At 35.8% G+C, this 18,844-nt stretch overlaps 1 protein-coding gene across 4 annotated transcripts in view; it reads right to left on the reverse strand.

The window, feature by feature from the left end:
- The window catches only part of BRD10 (bromodomain containing 10), a 106,487-nt gene that overhangs the window by 66,070 nt on the left and 21,573 nt on the right, over positions 1–18,844 (reverse strand). For 3 of the 4 annotated variants that reach the window (XM_082470793.1, XM_082470792.1, XM_082470795.1), the window contains exon 2: positions 7,545–7,745. The exons of the other annotated variant lie outside the window; for it this stretch is intronic. In XM_082470793.1, coding sequence (XP_082326919.1) covers positions 7,545–7,745 — 201 coding nt within the window. The remainder of the gene's footprint in view (positions 1–7,544; positions 7,746–18,844) is intronic. 4 annotated transcript variants of the gene reach the window in all.

An 18,844-nucleotide genomic window follows, 5' to 3' on the forward strand; every position in this document is an offset into this window, starting at 1 on the left:
GGAGACCTGGCAAGGATCAGATAAAGACAGGAAAGTAGGGAAAAGTAGGGTAAAGTACTTATTCCCTTGGTTTCCTCCCTGTGAGGTTTTTGGTATTTGCCTAACATGCATGTGCTGTAAAAATAGTTAATAGGGAAATAACCTGAGATGATGGCTGTCTTGTTTAATGTCTTGTTAAATTTTCATGAACAATACAAGCATAATTGTTAAGAACTCATGTATTAAGTTCATATAAGTGGAATAAAAGTTTTACAAATGGACTTAAATAAAAGGGGGGGAGTTGTGTCCTTCAACAGAAGGTATCATCTCAATAGACTCTTCTTTGTAATCCTCGCATGGGCACCAGTAACTACACCCTCTTGCTCACCCTGGCTAACAGCCTCATGTCTTAATGTTCAGCTATAATCCAATCTCTTTTGAAATAAACCCTCCTTGAATTTTCTCATTTTGAATGTGCCACCTGTTTCCTGATGGATGAGAGACAATGGTACTGTCAGTGATAGATACTACATCCAGAGAACATGTTAAGTATGAAATAAGGTCTCAAACTTAGAGAAGTTCGGCCAAGAGACATATATCTGAGTCTTATGTATATAGGTGGTATGGGAATGGATGAGATGACTTATGAAGAAAGTATAACATGAGAAAAGGATAGACTCTTGGATAAAAACTTGAACTGCGGCAACAGCTGGACGGTTAAGAACCAGAAAGAACTAATATATTGGACAATGATGGCACTTAAGACTGAGGGAGGGCTTCCCTGATGGCGCAGTGGTTAAGAATTTGCCTGCCAATGCAGGGGACATGGGCTCAAGCCCTGGTCCAGGAAGATCCCACGTGCCACGGAGCAACTGAGCCTGCGCTCTAGAGCCCACGAGCCACAACTACTGAGCCCGCATGCTACAACTACTGAAGCCCACGTGCCTAGAGCCTGTGCTCTGCAACAAGAGAAACCATTGCAATGAGAAGCCCGCACAGCAATGAAGAGTAGCCCCTGCTCGCTGCAACTAGAGAAAGCCCGCGCGCAGCAACGAAGACCCAACACAGCCAATAAATAAATAAATAAATAAATAAACTAATTAATTAATTTTTAAAAACAAAACCAATAATGATGGTAACTACTTTATCAATAATGATGGTAACTACTTTATCAATATAACCTCCTCACAACAACTTTAAGAAGAACATATCAGTGTAGCAACACTCCAAAAAACGTTGAAGAACTTGCCATGACCATAAGATTAAAAGCAGAACGAATATACAATTGAATCAAAAAGAATGAAGTACCCAGGAGGTGAAAGACCAAACAAAGCTGGAAGGACCATGCTCCCTGACTTCAAGTGATGCTACAAAGCCACAGTAATCAAAACAGTAGGGTATTGGCATTAAAAACAGACACACAGATCAATGGAAAGGAAAAGAGAGCCCAGAAATAAACCCATGCATATACAGTCAATTAATTTATGACAAAGGAGCCAAGAATATACAATGGGGAAAGGACAATCTCTTCAATAAATGGTGTTGGGAAAACTGGACAGCTACATGCAAAAGAATGAAATTTGATGGCTCTCCTACAACATATACAACAATTAATTAACGCAAATGGATCAAAGACTTGAACATAAGACCTTACACCATAAAGCTCCTAGAAGAAAAAGATAAGCAGTAAGCTCCTTGACATAGGTCTTGGTAAGGATTTTTGGAACCTGACAACAAAAGCAAAAGCAACAAAAGCTAAAATAACTACGTGTGACTACATCATACTTAAAAGCTCTGTACAGCAAAGGAAGCCATCAACAAAATGAAAAGGCAACCTACTGAATAGGAGAAAATATTTGCAAATCATGTATCTGGTAAGAGGCTAAAATCCAAAATATATAAAAAAAACTCATACAATCCAATAGCAAAAAACAAACAATTTGATTAAAAAATGGACAGATCTGAATATACATTTTTCCAAAGACACACAGATGGCCTACAGGTATATGAAACGATGCTCAACATCACTAATCATCAGGGAAATGCAAATCAAAACCACAATGAGATACCACCTCACACCTTCAGAATGACCATTATCAGAAAGACAAAAAATAACAAGTATTGGTGAGGATGTGGAGAAAAGGGAACCCTTGAGCGCTGCTGGGAATGTAAACTGGTGCAGCCACTATGGAAAACAGTATGACAGCTCCTCAAAAAATTAAAAATAGAACTACAATATAATCCAGCAATTCTGGGCATTTATCTGAAGAAAATAAAAATACTAACTTGAAAAGATATATGTACCCCCATGTTTACTGCAGCCTTATATACAACAGCCAAGGTATAAAAACAATCTAAGTATCCATCAATGGATGAATGGACAAAGAAAATGTGGTATATATACACAATGGAATATTATTCAGCCACAAAACAGAAGGAAATATTGCCATTTGTGACAACGTGGATGGACCTCGAGGGCATTACACTAAGTGAAAAAAGTCAGACACAGAATGATAAAACTGTATGATCTCTCTTATACGTGGAATCTTAAAAAAAAAGAACAGATTGGTGGTTGCCAGAGGAGGAGGGTGGGAAGTGGGAAAAATGGGTTGAGTGGGTCAAAACATAAAGAAGAAAAATAAAATTAAAAACAAAGTAGAATGAACACATACACACACATCTATCTGTATCTCCATCCTTAAAGAAGACACACACATCAATGTTTACTGTAGCATTCTATAATAACAAAACGCTAGAAATAATCCAAAATGTGCATCTTATCAGGTAAATGGATAATACAGTCAGATAATGTAATATTATATACTAGCACTTGAAATAAACTAGAATGAAATAATTCAACACAGTTAAATCTCAGATACATAATGTTGAGTGAAAACAGAAAGTTGACATTTATATAAAGGATTCTTCAACATACGCAAAACAATCAATGTGACACACCATATTAACAAACTGAGGAAGAAAAACATATGATCATCTCAATAGATGCAGAAAAAGCTTTTGACAAAATTCAACACCCATTTATGATAAAAACCCTCCAGAAAGTAGGCATAGAGGGAACTTACCTCAACATAATAAAGGTCATATATGACAAACCCACAGCCAACATCATCCTCAATGGTGAAAAACTGAAACCATTTCCACTAAGATCAGGAACAAGACAAGGTTGCCCACTCTCACCACTATTATTCAACATTGTTTTGGAAGTTTTAGCCACAGCAATCAGAGAAGAAAAATAAATAAAAGGAATACAAATTGGAAAAGAAGAAGTAAAGCTGTCACTGTTTGCAGATGACATGATACTAAACACAGAGAATCCTAAAGATGCTACCAGAAAACTACTAGAGCTAATCAATGAATTTGGTAAAGTAGCAGGATACAAAATTAATGCACAGAAATCTCTTGCATTCCTATACACTAATGATGAAAAATCTGAAAGAGAAATTAAGGAAACACTCCCATTTACCATTGCAACAAAAAGAATAAAATACCTAGGAATAAACCTACCTAAGGAGACAAAAGACCTGTATGCAGAAAACTATAAGACACTGATGAAAGAAATTAAAGATGATACAAATAAATGGAGAGATATACCATGTTCTTGGATTGGAAGAATCAACATTGTGAAAATGACTATACTACCCAAAGCAATCTACAGATTCAGTGCAATCCCTATCAAACTACCAATGGCATTTTTCACAGAACTAGAACAAAAAAATTGCACAATTTGTATGGAAACACAAAAGACCCCTAACAGCCAAAGCAATCTTGAGAAAGAAAAACGGAGCTGGAGGAATCAGGGTCCCTGACTTCAGACTATACTACAAAGCTACAGTAATCAAGACAGTATGGTACTGGCACAAAAACAGAAATACAGATCAATGGAACAGGATAGAAAGCCCAGCGATAAACCCACGCACATACAGTCACCTTATTTTTGATAAAGGAGGCAAGAATATACAATGGAGAAAAGACAGTCTCTTCAATAAATGGTGCTGGGAAAACTGGACAGCTACATGTAAAAGAATGAAATTAGAACACTCCCTAACACCATACACAAAAATAAACTCAAAATGGATTAAAGACCTAAATGTAAGGCCAGACACTATAAAACGCTTAGAGGAACACACAGGCAGAACACTCTATGTCATAAATCACAGCAAGATCCTTTCTGACCCACGTTCTAGAGAAATGGAAATAAAAACAACAATAAACAAATGGGATCTAATGAAACTTAAAAGCTTTTGCACAGCAAAGGAAACCATAAACAAGACGAAAAGACAACCCTCAGAATGGGAGAAAATATTTGCCAATGAAGCAACTGACAAAGGATTAATCTCCAAAACTTACAAGCAGCTCATGCAGCTCAATATCAAAAAAACAAATAACCCAATCTAAAAATGGGCGGAAGACCTAAATAGACATTTCTCCAAAGAAGATATACAGAGTGCCAACAAACACATGAAAGAATGCTCAACATCATTAATCATTAGAGAAATGCAAATCAAAACTACAATGAGATATCATCTCACACCAGTCAGAACGGTCATCATCAAAAATTCTACAAACAATAAATGCTGGAGAGGGTGTGGAGAAAAGGGAACCCTGTTGCACTGTTGGTGGGAATGGAAATTGATACAGCCACTATGGAGAACAGTATGGAGGTTCCTTAAAAAACTAAAAATAGAACTACCATACGGCCCAGCAATTCCACTACTGGGCATATACCCTGAGAAAACCATAATTCAAAAAGAGTCATGTACCACAATGTTCACTGCAGCACTATTTACAATAGCCAGGACATGGAAGCAACCTAAGTGTCCATCGACAGATGAACGGATAAAGAAAATGTGGCACATATGTACAATGGAATATTACTCAGCCATAAAAAAGAAACGAAATTGAGTTATTTGTAGTGAGGTGGATGGACCTAGAGTCTGTCATACAGAGTGAAGTAAGTCAGAAAGAGAAAAACAAATATCGTATGCTAACACATATATATGGAATCTAAAAAAAAAAAAGGTCATGAAGAACCTAGGGGCAGGACGGGAATAAAGACGCAGACGTACTAGAGAATGGACTTGAGGACATGGGGAGGGGGAAGGCTACGCTGAGACAAAGTGAGAGAGTGGCATGGACATGCATATACTACCAAATGTAAAACCGATAGCTACTGGGAAGCAGCTGCATAGCACAGGGAGATCAGCTCAGTGCTTTATGACCACCTAGAGAGGTGGGATGGGGAGGGTGGGAGGGAGGGAGACGCAAGAGGGAAGAGATATGGGGATATATGTATATGTATAGCTGATTCACTTTGTTATAAAGCAGAAACTAACACACCATTGTTACCAATTATACTCCAATAAAGATGTTAAAAAAAAAAAATGTTAAGAAACAGACCTGTATACACCTGAAACCATCACAACACTGTAAATCAATTTTAAAAAAATCATATGTATTTCTGTATGTTAGCAACAAAATATAACTGAATTTTAAAATGATTTACAATTGCATCAAAAGCATGAAATTTTCTCTTCCTCAAAAAACACTGAAAATGAAAAGGCAGGCCACGGACTGGGAGAAAATATCCACAACGCATCTATATAGCTAACAAAGGACTTGTATCCAGAATATATAAGGGAATTCTTTAAATTTAATAATATAATACATGGGAATGATAAAGTCAGGAAAGTGGTTTCTTCTGCAGACAGAAGAAAATACAGAAAATCTTGATTAAAACTATGTTTTTGTTTAAAAATTGCTGGGTAGTGGGTACCCAGGCCTTTATTACAATTGTATTTATTCGTTGCTCCATGCTTAAAATATTTCTAATTAAAAAAGAAATGGTTAACACTGTACCCAAAGGGAAAGTTTAATTCATAGTAAATTATCATAGTCACTAGACATTTAATGAAGGATTTTTCCCATGTCTTATTCACCTATGTTTATTTGATGTTAAGCACAGGACACAGATAAATATATGTAAAATTGGAGAAAAGAAAAAGATTCAGTCATATCTCTAGTTTCTTACTAGCCATTCCTACTTAACTGCTTAAATGCTTCCCTCATCACTTCAAACAACTTATTAAAAACTGCAGTTCACTGATCTTTCTCCACATCACGGACTCAAGCTTTTTTATCTTCTTTGCTGGTTCCATCATATTTAAGTCACAGGGACAGCATGCTGCTTAGGAGCACAAGCTTTATAACCAAACTGCCTGCGTTCAAATCTTAAATTTACCACTCAAAAACTGCCTGGCTTTGGGCAAGTTACTTAATCTCTCTGTGCCTCCGGACAAATGCTGAATACATACATACAAGCTGCTTAGAGCTAAACCTGGCAAATAGTCCTGCTCAATAAATGTTAACCATTCTTTTTTATTTTCTTCTTATTGCTGTTATTACAACTACCTCCTGACTCCTCTTTGTCTCTTCTTTTGTTCCCCCTACGTCAAGGAAGGTACTAAGTCCTGTTGATTGTTCCCAGAACAATCTGACCTTCTCCCTATTTCTGGTTACCAGTAGTGGAGGTCTAGACTACTACAGCCTTCTTCCTACAAGCATTCCTTTTCTTCAATTTCTCTCTATTCCAATGTATTACATACTACTGTCAGATTAATCTTTATCCCCTTCCATAAAACCCCCTTTCCTATAGCATAAGTAGTTCTATGAGGCTCTACAGAAGGAAAAAAAGTATTTCACAGTGAGTTCCCAATTAACCACTACTATTAAAAAGTATGGTGGTAGAAAGTCTCAAGGTTGAATTTTAATCCTACAAATATCAAAGCAAGCTAAATTTATTACTATAAGAGGAGCAACAATATATTATAAATTGCCTTTGAGTAGCATTAGTAGTTCCCTATTAGGTCAGCAATCACTCCTAAAATAGTTTGAGATACGATTTAGTATAAAAATCACCAGTCTTTTTTGAGTAATCACTTACCTCTCTGGGCCCTAGTCTCTTGCTATTAAAAAAAAATTACAGGTGTGTCATCGATCTCTATGCTCCCAGACCCTAGAAGGTAACACTAATTGAGCACAACATTCTTTCCTGATGAATCCGGAGTAAGCGTAGTTACCCAGGAAATTAATACCAATGGAGGACTGGCAGAAGTGACCCTTTATGTCATTTTGAACTACACAATCTCTGGAGTTTCTCCTAATTTTAAACTTTAAAGGTCCGTGATTCTACTCCAAAGCTCTATGAATCTACATAAAATTCATCTCATTTAAAATTTATAATTCATTTAAGACTACTTCCAGAAATCCAGAAAGCACCCCGAAATCTTTCATACAAATTATTTTTGTATAGCTTCAAAGTAATTTGGTTTAAATTTTAAAACTGTATTTTGAAACAAATTTCACTGTGATATTTCAGTACTAACTCATACGTAGGTGAGAATGCATTTTGGAACACTATTAAAATAGGCCCAGAAATTAGATATGGGCACACAAAAGTTATACAACTACTCTTTGAAATGTAGTTCCTGAAAATTTGAACAACATGAAACTTAACTTTTTTTTTTTTTTTTTTTTTTAGCATTTACCTTTTTTCTTCTTTTGCTCTCAGCTGTTCTTCCTGTCTCAAAACTTGAACCATTACAGATTCAAAAACTCCACTTGTCAAGCCTGCCAAACTTCGTGGTGTTGACCGACGCCTTGTTGAAGTACATGCAGTTCCCTTCTCATCCTCCAATCCATAATAGCCTCTAGATGTAACTGCTATCGTTGTCTTTTCTCTCAAGTGCCTTGGAGAAGAATAAGTCAATTCACAGGTCAAATCTTCTGGGTAAGCAAGAAACCCCCTTAACCAGCATCTTAAGAAGAATCCTTTTTGCTAACTACATAAAAATTAGTTAAACCTTGCTTAGCTATGTTTCAGATTTTTATCCTCCCTACATAATTTCTAATTTTCCTTACTCATGTCATAAAGTCAGTCTGAGTGATAGTCTCTTCCCTACATTAAAAAAATATAAAATTGAAGCACTAAAATAAAGAATTAAAGATCTCTTTAATGAAAAAATTTTATTGTTTGCAAAATTAAATGTAGCTTATCTTTACATCTCTTCATATATTTCATACTACTATATCATTGCTATGGAAAAATATATAATCACACAAAAACATATTGGGAGAGAAAATTTATGATATACAAACACTTAATTATAAACAAATGAAGCATTATAATATATAATTTTAAGTTGTAAGCATTACAATATATCATTGTAAATTTAGAAACCTTCTGACTAAACTATAAAAAGAACCTAGGAATCTAGATTTCCTCTTCAACCTCACCACAAATGTCTCCCTACCCTATGATACTTATTATTACACTAAGGTACTAGTCTAATGCTTAAAGATAAGGATGAAAAATTTTCTTTGCAGTTTGCTTAATTATCCATAAATTGTCTTAATGAATTTGGATTAAAACTATTTACACTGAAGAAAGAAACATTAATCTTATAAAATTTTAAGTCTAGAATAAAAACTGAATCCTGAATTTATGAGTTAATTGTAAATCTATATGAGTTAATCGTAAAAAGCACCAGGGAAAATATCTGCTGTTCTACCTCTGCAAAACATCCCAGAGCCTCTGAAGGCTTTGTACATGTTGTTTCTACAATGGTAAAATCAAGTCAATCTTAAAGTAAGCATTCAATATGCTGGATAAGAATCTATGTAAGTTAAAATTTGACCCTGTAGTCATATTTTCCTGCTTTCCTATAGGCCAGGTTTTCTGTAATATAAAATAAGCTAAAGGTTCACTGAAACATAAACCTTTACGGCATGAAATATAATCAAACTCCTGTCCATCTTGGACTATATTTACAGTGGTTTATTACTCTAAGTTAGAGTAACTTTATAACAATCTTACTCTCAGGCCATCTAGGTCCCATGAATAGTATGACTGCAAGGTTCTACTGAACTGTGGCACTATTATGTGTTTTCTTTATTATGAGGAGATAACATTTTAACTACTTCAGCTTTAGGCAGGGCATAAACTTTTAAACTGGTTTTCTAGTAATGCTAAAAAACTTGAGCTAATCTACCCATACTGTTTCAGGCTGTGATCTTTTAAGCACAACAGCATACATCTATATAGTGGCTAACTGGCTGGGAGAAAGGAATGTGGACCCAAGGAAAATAACCTGGCAATAACAGATACTGAATGGGTATACCTGGGTTCATTTTAGCATAGTGTTCACACTGGCAAACTAACTAGTTCTGTAATTTTAATTACTTCCTCATCAATACTAATGGAAAAGAACATTAATGGACAATATTACACTGAAATGTGATGACATGTCAGAGGTTACACGGTATGTAGAGCACTGGGGATAAGGAGAGTTGAGGGAAATATTAAGTCATATGGCTTATAAACTGTCATGTAAACAAGTCAGAAACTAAATTTTACCCTTTAACTTCAGTCTTATAAGTAGAGAAGATGAAGTTATAAACTACTTTTTTAAACAGTATTTTCTCATAACAGAGGAATTAATATCCTTTATTACTCATCAGAAATAAGAATTTATAAGCTTTGATATTTATCATTCATAATCCAAATACAAAGAAAACGATGATGCTTCTCTTGTATCAATACATAAAGATGAAAGGGTCTAAGGAAAAAAAATTCTCATACAACATTAGCGGGTATGTAAAATTGGCACAGCCTTCTTGGAAGTCAATTTGGTAATAATCATTAAGATTTAATGTGCACATATCCTTTGACCCATCATGCTTCTAGGAATTTACCCTATAGACATATATCCACAACTGTGAGCAATAACACACACACACACACAAAGTATTGTTTGTCATTCAAAAAGAACAACCTGGAAACAAATGTCCTTCGATAGGAGACAGGTTAAATAAAGTCATGTACATCACAACATGCAATACCATCATCCATTAAAAGCAACAGGTACATCTGTATGTACTCACTATAAAAGATGTCCACATTACACTGCTGAATGTAAAGAAGTTGTTTTGGGGTAAAATATAATTTTTACCCCAAAAGGAATTATATACAAGTATATGTAAACATACATATGGCATCCAGTAGTGCGTGTTTGTGTACATGTTCAAACTGTCACCTAGATTACTTCAATCTCTTTGTGACACGTCTCCTGGCTTCTACTCTGATCTCCCTCCAGTCTATCCTTCAAGCTGCAACCCAGGTAATCCTTTTAAAAAGCCAATCAGATTATGTCATTGCCCTGCTCTGTCTCCTCCAAAGCCTTCCAGTTATACTTAAAATACAAAGCAAAGTTCTGATGGCTTACAAGAGTTAGTATGATATGGTCCTCATCTACCTCTTCAGATCCTATTTTCTATTACTCTGACCTTAGCTTTTTGTGTTCTGGCCACAAAAGTCTCCTTGTTATTCTCAGTCACAACAACACCTGCTTTGCACTTGATCTCTCACCTGTAAGGCACTTTCCCCCCAGACATCTGTATGGCTAGGCACTATCACTTCATTCAAATCTCCATTCAAATATCACCACATTTGAGAGGACTTCCCTGACCACCATAACCTGTAAAGGATTCCCTGTCATTCTCTATTGCTTTACTCTGGTTTCTTTTTCTTCATGTTACTTATCATACATTATGTAATTATCTATTTATTTGGTAATTATCCATATCCTCACCAGAATGAAAGCTCCAGGAGGATAAGCACTTTGTTTTGTTAATGGCTGTTACCTTCAGAGCCTCAAACTGTGGTATATAGATATAGTATTTGGAAGGATACAAGCCAAACCATTTATTTTTCATTTTAAATTTATACACATAAAGTTGAAAAATTCTAGCCATCTATTTTGTCCACAGTAAAAGAACACTGATTAAACATTTGTTACTAACTAGTACTTGAGTTTTCATTCATCAGAGAATAAAAGGCAATAAAATAAGATGAAAATAAGTCTCACCTCCAAATAAAAATTGTCAATCAGCAATCAAATAATACACGAAAATAACTCCCCCTTCCCAAAATTCAAGCTTTTTTCCTTCCTATTAGGAAAATTATTCCATGAAATCAGTCTGACAGTAGTTTGAAAATAACAGATTGCTAACTGTAAGCAAAAGCTAAGCAATAATTATGGTTGATTCATTGAGTTTTATAGTTACCCTTTTTCTTTTTTTTTTTCCCTCACAAAGAAAGCATGAAAGGTCTTTTCTGTGGTGTTGATGCATTCCAAATTTCAGAATTCAGAGGTGCAATTTTGTTTAAAATTATTAAAATAAGTATTAAAGTGGAAGTGAACTGATATTAAGTTTTACTTAAGGTTAATATTTGGACTCACCCTCTACTATAAACAGATGATTGGAAAGGTTTCCATTATTACATGATTTTACATTACCAAAACAATGTAGAAGTGTCACCTATAAAAAGTTTATCTGTCCACTTAAAAGTTGGAAACAGAATCATCTAATGCGCTTTAAAATGTTCTAAATGAAGAGTTTCAGTCACTTTTTAAACCCATTTACTTAAAAAAATATTAAAATGCAATATAGCCCTCAGGGTCCTGACAAGAAAGAGATAATACTCAAAAGGAGGTGACGTTTAACGAAGACACCATTTACAAATGTACAGGTAAAGTTAAGGGAAACTAGGAAGGGATGGTGAAGCACTCGTGGACTAGCCAGAGGGCATTATTATCACTCTAGGCTCAATAGGGAAAGGGGAGGGAATAGTTACTAGAACCAAGAAGCTGTCATTGTAGAAGAGGGCCACACGATGATGATGCATAGTCACTAAAGCCCAGCAAAGAAGAAGCTGTTAGAACAAATATCCCTACCTCTCTGTCAGTGCCTCCAACTGACTGAACCCAATCAGAAGCCAGAAAACAAGGCAGACCAGTTGATAACAGTCCTTAGAGATCAGCTTCCTGGGGCACAGAGCATAGTGCACAAGGGTGGAGAATAGATTTGAAGGTGCAAATGAAGATTATCCAGCACAACAGGAACTTAGTATTAGTTTTCAAGAGCAACTAACTGAAATTAGGAAAGGCAGAACTTTTTTCGGTGGATTTCAACAAAAACTTTTGCATGTTCGATAGATAAGCATCATTATGTAGTCAGCCCAGCCTGTCATGCACTTTTTCCATCTGGATTTTTGTATCTTTATGAGCTCTGAACTACAACAGTCTTTAAAACCAAGTACCAAAATAAACTCAACTTAAAACAAGCCTTTCAGATAACTCTACAGCCAATTATTAAACCAAGATTTTCAAAACTAATGAAATATCAAAACGCCCTCACCAAAAATAACTTTTCATAACATTAATATTATTTTTAAAAATTTAAAATATGCTTAATCTCTCATTTCCAGGATCTAGTTTAATGTTTTGTGACATAACGTTTTACAATATATAAAGCATAATAGTACAGAAGAACCTATATATGATTTATAAATAAATATGCATACAATAGGGGTACATATTCAAAACCTTTTCTGCTTGAGAAGCCAGATCATAAAAGTTTGGAGACCACTACTCTCATCTCCAGCTTATATATGATACCCCTAACTGTTCTGGAACAAAGAAGTCTTCATCCACACCAAAGGAAAAAAAAAAAAAAAAAAGCATTTATCACAGATTGTTAAACTTATTTCCTACTTGATCTTCTTTACTTTCTATTCTCCCAATTGTTACTCTTATTCCTCTTGCATCTTAAACTCATCTTCATCCAGACCTCCAGTCCCTTGTTTGGTTCCTTTATTTGCTCTATTTGCTCTCACATAATTCAGCCTCTTTCAGCTATTCATATAGATAACTAAGTTGGGAACCATCATATATGACTAACTTCTTCTATCTCATCTCCCTTTACCAATTTATCTTTCTGTCTCAGGCACCCTATCCCTCTCTTGCATCTCAGCTAAAAGGTCCTTCACACCTATACCTCCACTACTAATCACTGTAGGAAAAAAAAAATCACCACCTTGTAGTTTATCGTCTAACTGTAACCTAAACTGGGCTCGCCTAAGATGACTTCTTTGAAGGAAGTCAACTCCCTCTTCGGTTCTCCATAACAGCAATTTCAAATGCATCATTATTCAAAAACTTCACCTCACTATCCATCATCACATAGCAGTTGACTTTGCTTATTACTTATTTCACAGAGAAAATGGTAGTTTTAAAGAAAGAGCTCAATTAACTTCCTGATTCTCAAAAAACAAAATTATCTGAATCCAAACAAAATGTATCTGCACTTTAAGTTGCAGTGAAAAAAGTGCCTCTTATCAAAAACTAATCCTGCAGTAGGTTTTCAGAATTTTTATTTCATTAACTATCTCCTGGATCTTCAGCCTCTACCTGCTAGTTGCCTTTAGCATATAAACATGTCCAAGTTTTTATTAAAAACAAACCATTCCCCTTGAGAAGAGCCACATCTAAATCTTGGTCCATTTCACCTTTCATTCACACCTCAAACTGTCATTTGCCTGTATCTACTCTATTGAAATCCCTCTTCCCAAATGACCTCCTAGTTATGAAATTCAAGTGACATTTTACATTTCTTATTCACTCAACCTCTGTATACCATCTGATTACTCTTTTATCAAGACCTTAAACTGGATTTGCAGAAAGAACAGTTTTAGATAGGTAGGAAAGAGTGGAAAAGAAATACTAATTAAGAAGAAAAACACTCATATTATTCAAATTCATTCATTCAAAATATTTACTGAGCAACAGGGATTCAGCAGTGAACATGCTGACAGTTCGCATATATTCGGGTTGAAACAATGGTGACACCACTGAAAAAAATGTTAAAGTTGAAAAGAAAAATATGAAAATTGGGAAGGAGACCTGGGTTAGAAATACACTTAGTTTTTAACATTTTGATATAACACTTGCACAACCAGCTGGGAAAGTTCTATGGACAGAAATATGAAGCTAAAACAAAAGGAAAGGCTCAAGATATCGATTTGAGAGTCTTAGTGATAAAGTCATAAAAAAGAGTCTCTCCACAGAGGAATAAATATAGGGAGATAGGACCTAAAGGCATAACTTTAGGGATTATCCATAATTATAAAGAAACACATAGCAAAAGAAGAGGAAGACTCAAAAGACAATAGTTTAACTTAAGAAACAGCACTATAAGGGAATTCCCTGATGGTCCAGTGGTTAGGACTCAGCACTTTCACTGCAGGGGCCCAGGTTCGATCCCTGGTCAGGGAACTAAGATCCCACAAGCCACGTGGCATGGCCAAAAAAAAAAAAAAAAAAAAAAAAAAAGAAGAAACATCACAATAACAACCAAAGGAGAAAAGTTTTAAGTACCAAGTGATCTAAACTATTTAATTCTCCAGATAGATGGAAAAAGTACTAAGTAAAAACCAAGGATTAAGCAAGAAGGCATTCATTAGTATGGAAAACTAATAAGGGAATAATTACAATAAGTGAATAATTACAAAGAACCTTATAAGTTAAAAAAGCTTTCAAAGTCTTTGTTCATATCTGAAGTGGCACCAAATAAATGACATAATTCCCCTAAAGAACAACCAAAGACCACCGTAACTAATTTTTTGAAAACCAAACATTCTGCTTAGAATAAATTTCCATTTCTTGATTTTGCCTTTCTAATTTAAGGAAGGGACAAAGGTAAATGTAAAGTTTCTATTTACATAGGAAGGATACTTGAGAAGTGCCTTACCAACCTCAACAACTCTGATAAGCATTTTTAGTAAGTTAGGGCTGTTCTGTTGAACATTTTACTACCACTACAGCTAATCCTTACCATATAGAAGCAGTCATGAGTTTTCAGTACAGGCAGAACAGAGGGCTCCCTAGGTCCTTATCTTTCATATAGTCTGGTTATGCTCATGTTCCCTAGAAGATACTAAAGCTGTGACAAGTCTGCAAAGTGGGCAGGTAGATAGCTTGGCTTCCTTTTCTTGGCTAACTCCTCTAAATATCTGCCAAGTACTGATGAGGATTTAAAGTAGGACACTGTAAATTCAAGATACTTTCAGATGTGACACAGACACAAAGAGGAAAGATGGGAAAGCTGGGGTGAGTCTTGCCTCTACCTACTTGAAATAATGGGTCATAAAAAAGAGATGCAGGCACCTAACAAGAGCTGAAGACTTAGCTGAAATTAGGAGGATGTGGCAAGTGGATATTATGGCGTTCACAGAAAATAAGCAAGGCTACCAACCTCTTTCTTTATTGTGCATTTCAAGAATGGGAAGAATGTCATTCTTATTCCACACAAACTAGTAATTCCTGTTGTTCTCTCACAGTATTTTTAATTTAAAAATGAATATTTTATTTTCCCCTCCTTTATTGAGATATAATTGACATAAACCACTGTGTAAGTTTAATGTGTACAATGTGTTGATTTGATACACATATATTTTGCAACATTATTACCGCCACAGGGTTAGCTAACACCTCCACTGGGTCACATAACTAAAAACAAATATTTTAAGAATTCATTTCTGAATTGTATCTTTCTTCGGATTAAATTATCACCTTGCCCTCTGGGTTCTGCAAGGTCCAGCGTGGGTTACGGGACTCTCTATCTGGCCCTGTTGCTGTCATTCCATCACTCACTCACTCCACAAACATTTATTGAGCACCTCTGGGTGCCAGGCTCTGCTTTGGGTACTGGGGATTCAGAAGACAGTGGTCTTTGTCTTCCAGGTACCTGCTGCTCTCTTGCATTTTCCAGCCATGCTGGAATGATGGAGATGATTTCCTTATCCAGATGTGCTGCTTGGTATTGCACCTCTGCATTAGTCTCTCTGTTCTTTCTTCCCCTTATCATCTGGTGAGCTCCCTTCCTTTCTTCAAAATCCAAGTCAGATCTCTCCCTCCGTGGAGACATCTCTATCTTTGACAATAATCATTCAAGTCCATCTCATTGTGGTTCCTTCTTTATGTCTTTAGCAGTAGAAGATCTTTTCTGGTAGGTTCCAGTCTTTTTCACTGATGGTTGTTCTGCGAATAGTTATGATTTTGGTGTGCTCATGAGAGGAGGTGAGCTTAGGGTCTTTCTACTCTGCCATCTTGGCTGATCTCTCCGTCTCCCACATATTTCTTATGCCAAGTGACCAAAACATGGGTGGTGCAAATGTTGAGTACACAACACTATTTTATACTATTAAAAAGTATAAAAAGTACCTTATATAAAAATAAAAACATGAAAATTTCATTTCTGGAAAATTCAGAAAAAATCATTTGACAGAGGACTCATCCTACCAGATATTAAAATGGATTTTAAAGTCAGAGTAATAAATTTAATACCAAAGTTGAATAGTTAGACATACCAACAGTAGTGGAGACAGTTCAAAAGTAGATCCAAATACACCAGGACTTTAATATATTACAAAAATGGTATACCAAACCAATGGAAAAAAGTGATGCTGTGACAAGTAGCTGGACATGAGAGAAAAATAAAGCTGGATTTCAACCTCACTCCTTGACCAAAACAAATTCCAGACAGATCCATTTATTTGTTCATTCATTCATTTATTCCTTTATTCAATATTAAGTACTCATAGATACTGAGCTAGGTGTTGGCATCAACACTTACAGGCAAGATTCCTCCTTGCTGAGCTTACACGCTAGTAAGAAGACACACAAAAAAAAGAGTAAAGAAATACATACACATACACATAAGTCTTAACTACAATATACTATAAGTTCGGTGAAGGACAGTCAAGAATAATTTCTCTGAGGAAAATGAGAGGAGGAGCCAGCCATGACCAAAACAAACAAACAGAAACCCAAAGAAAACCCTGGGAATAAGAGTGTTCTAGATAAAACAAAGAGGAAGTATAAAGGTCCTGAGGTGAGAAATGGCTTGGTAGGTATATAAAGAACAGTAAGCCAAACTCCTTACTATAGCCTAAGTGCCAATGAAGTGCTTGATGCAGGGTTCTGACTTCTCAATGTACATATTTTTTAAAGTTCACCATGGCTGCCGGGTAGAAAATGGACTCTAGGAGGAAAAAGCAGAAACAGGAAAAACAGGTCAGAAAACTATAGCAGTATTTCAGGCAAGAGATGATAATAGTTTGTACTTAAGTGGTGACAGTGAAAAGAAATGGGCAAAATGTAAAATATACTTTAGGGCTTCCCTGGTGGCGCAGTGGTTGAGAATCTGCCTGCCGATGCAGGGGACACGGGTTCGAGCCCTGGTCTGGGAAGATCCCACATGCCGCGGAGCAACTAGGCCCGTGAGCCACAACTACTGAGCCTGTGTGTCTGAAGCCTGTGCTCCGCAACAAGAGAGGCCACGATAGTGAGAGGCCCGTGCACCGCGATGAAGAGTGGCCCCCGCTTGCCACAACTAGAGAAAGCCCTCGCACAGAAACGAAGACCCAACGCAGCCCAAAATAAAAATAAAATAAAAAAAAAATTTTTTTTTAAATAATAAAATAAAATAAAATAAAATAAAATAAAATATACTTTAGAGGAAGAAAGCTCAGAAATGGTTGATATGCTTAACAAGAGAAATGAGTGAAAAGGAAGAATCAATTAAAAAATCATGTTTTTTGGCCACAGCAACTTCCCAGACAGTGGAGTCATTTGTTCAGAAGGTAAGAACAGGCTTAGAAAAGGAAAACAAAACAACAAACCTAAAGTTCAGTTTTGAACATGTTAAAATTTGAATTGGCTAACTTTTATTCAACATAGTATTGGAAGTCCTTGTCACAGTAACCAAAAAATAAAAAGAAATAAAAGGAATCCAAATTGGAAAGAAAGAAGTAAAACTGTCACTGTTGGCAGATGACATGATACTATACACAGGAAATCCCAAAGACACCACCAAAATCTACTAAAGCTCATCAATGAATTAAGTAAAGATGCAGAATACAAAATTAATATACAGAAATCTGTTGAGTTTCTATACACTAACAATGAACTATTGGAAAGAGAAATGAACAATCCCATTTTGCATCACATCAACAAGAAGAAAACACTTAGGAATAAATCTAAGGAGGTAAAAGACCTGTACTTGGAAAACTGTAAGCCACTAATTAAAGAAACTGAAAATGATACAAACAGATGGAAAGATATTTCATGTTCAGGGACTGGAAGAATTAATATTGTTAAAATGACCATACTACCCAAGGCAATCTACAGATTCAATGCAATCCCTATCAAAATACCAATGGCATTTTTCACAGAACTAGAACAAATAATTTGAAAAATTGTATGGAAACACAAAGACACTGGAAAGCCAAAGCCATCTTGAGAGAGAAGAACAGAGCTGGAGGTATCAGGCTCCCTGACTTCAGACTATATTACAAAGCTACAGTAATCAAAACAGTATGGTACTAGCACAAAAACAGACACATAGATCAATGGAACAGAATAGAGAGCCCAGAAATAAACCCACACACTTATGGTTAATTAATCTACAACAAAGGAGGCAAGAATATGTAACGGGGAAAAGACAGTCTCTTCAATAAGTGGTTCTGGAAGAAAATGGACAGCTTACATGTAAAATAATGAAATTAGAATATTTTCTTATACCATATACAAAAATAAACTCAAAATGGACTAAAGAACTAAATGTAGGACCTCCCTGGTGGTCCAGTGGCTAAGACTCTGCTCTTCCAAAGCAGGGGGCCGGGGTTCGATCCCTGGTCAGGGAACTAGATCCCACATGCCGCAACCAAGAGCTCACTTGCTGCAACTAAAGATCCCACGTGCCACAACGAAGATCCTGCACATGGCAACAAAGATCTCACGTGCTGCAACTAAGACCCAACGCAACCAAATAATAAATGAATGAATGAATGAATGAATGAACTAAATGTAAGATGAAAAACCATAAAACTACCAGAAGAAAACAGGGGCAGAACACTCTTTGACATAATTCATCGCAATATTTTTTT

Source organism: Balaenoptera physalus, assembly GCF_965194825.1.
Source record: "Balaenoptera physalus genome assembly, chromosome: 7".
Classification (NCBI taxonomy): Eukaryota; Metazoa; Chordata; class Mammalia; order Artiodactyla; family Balaenopteridae; genus Balaenoptera; species Balaenoptera physalus.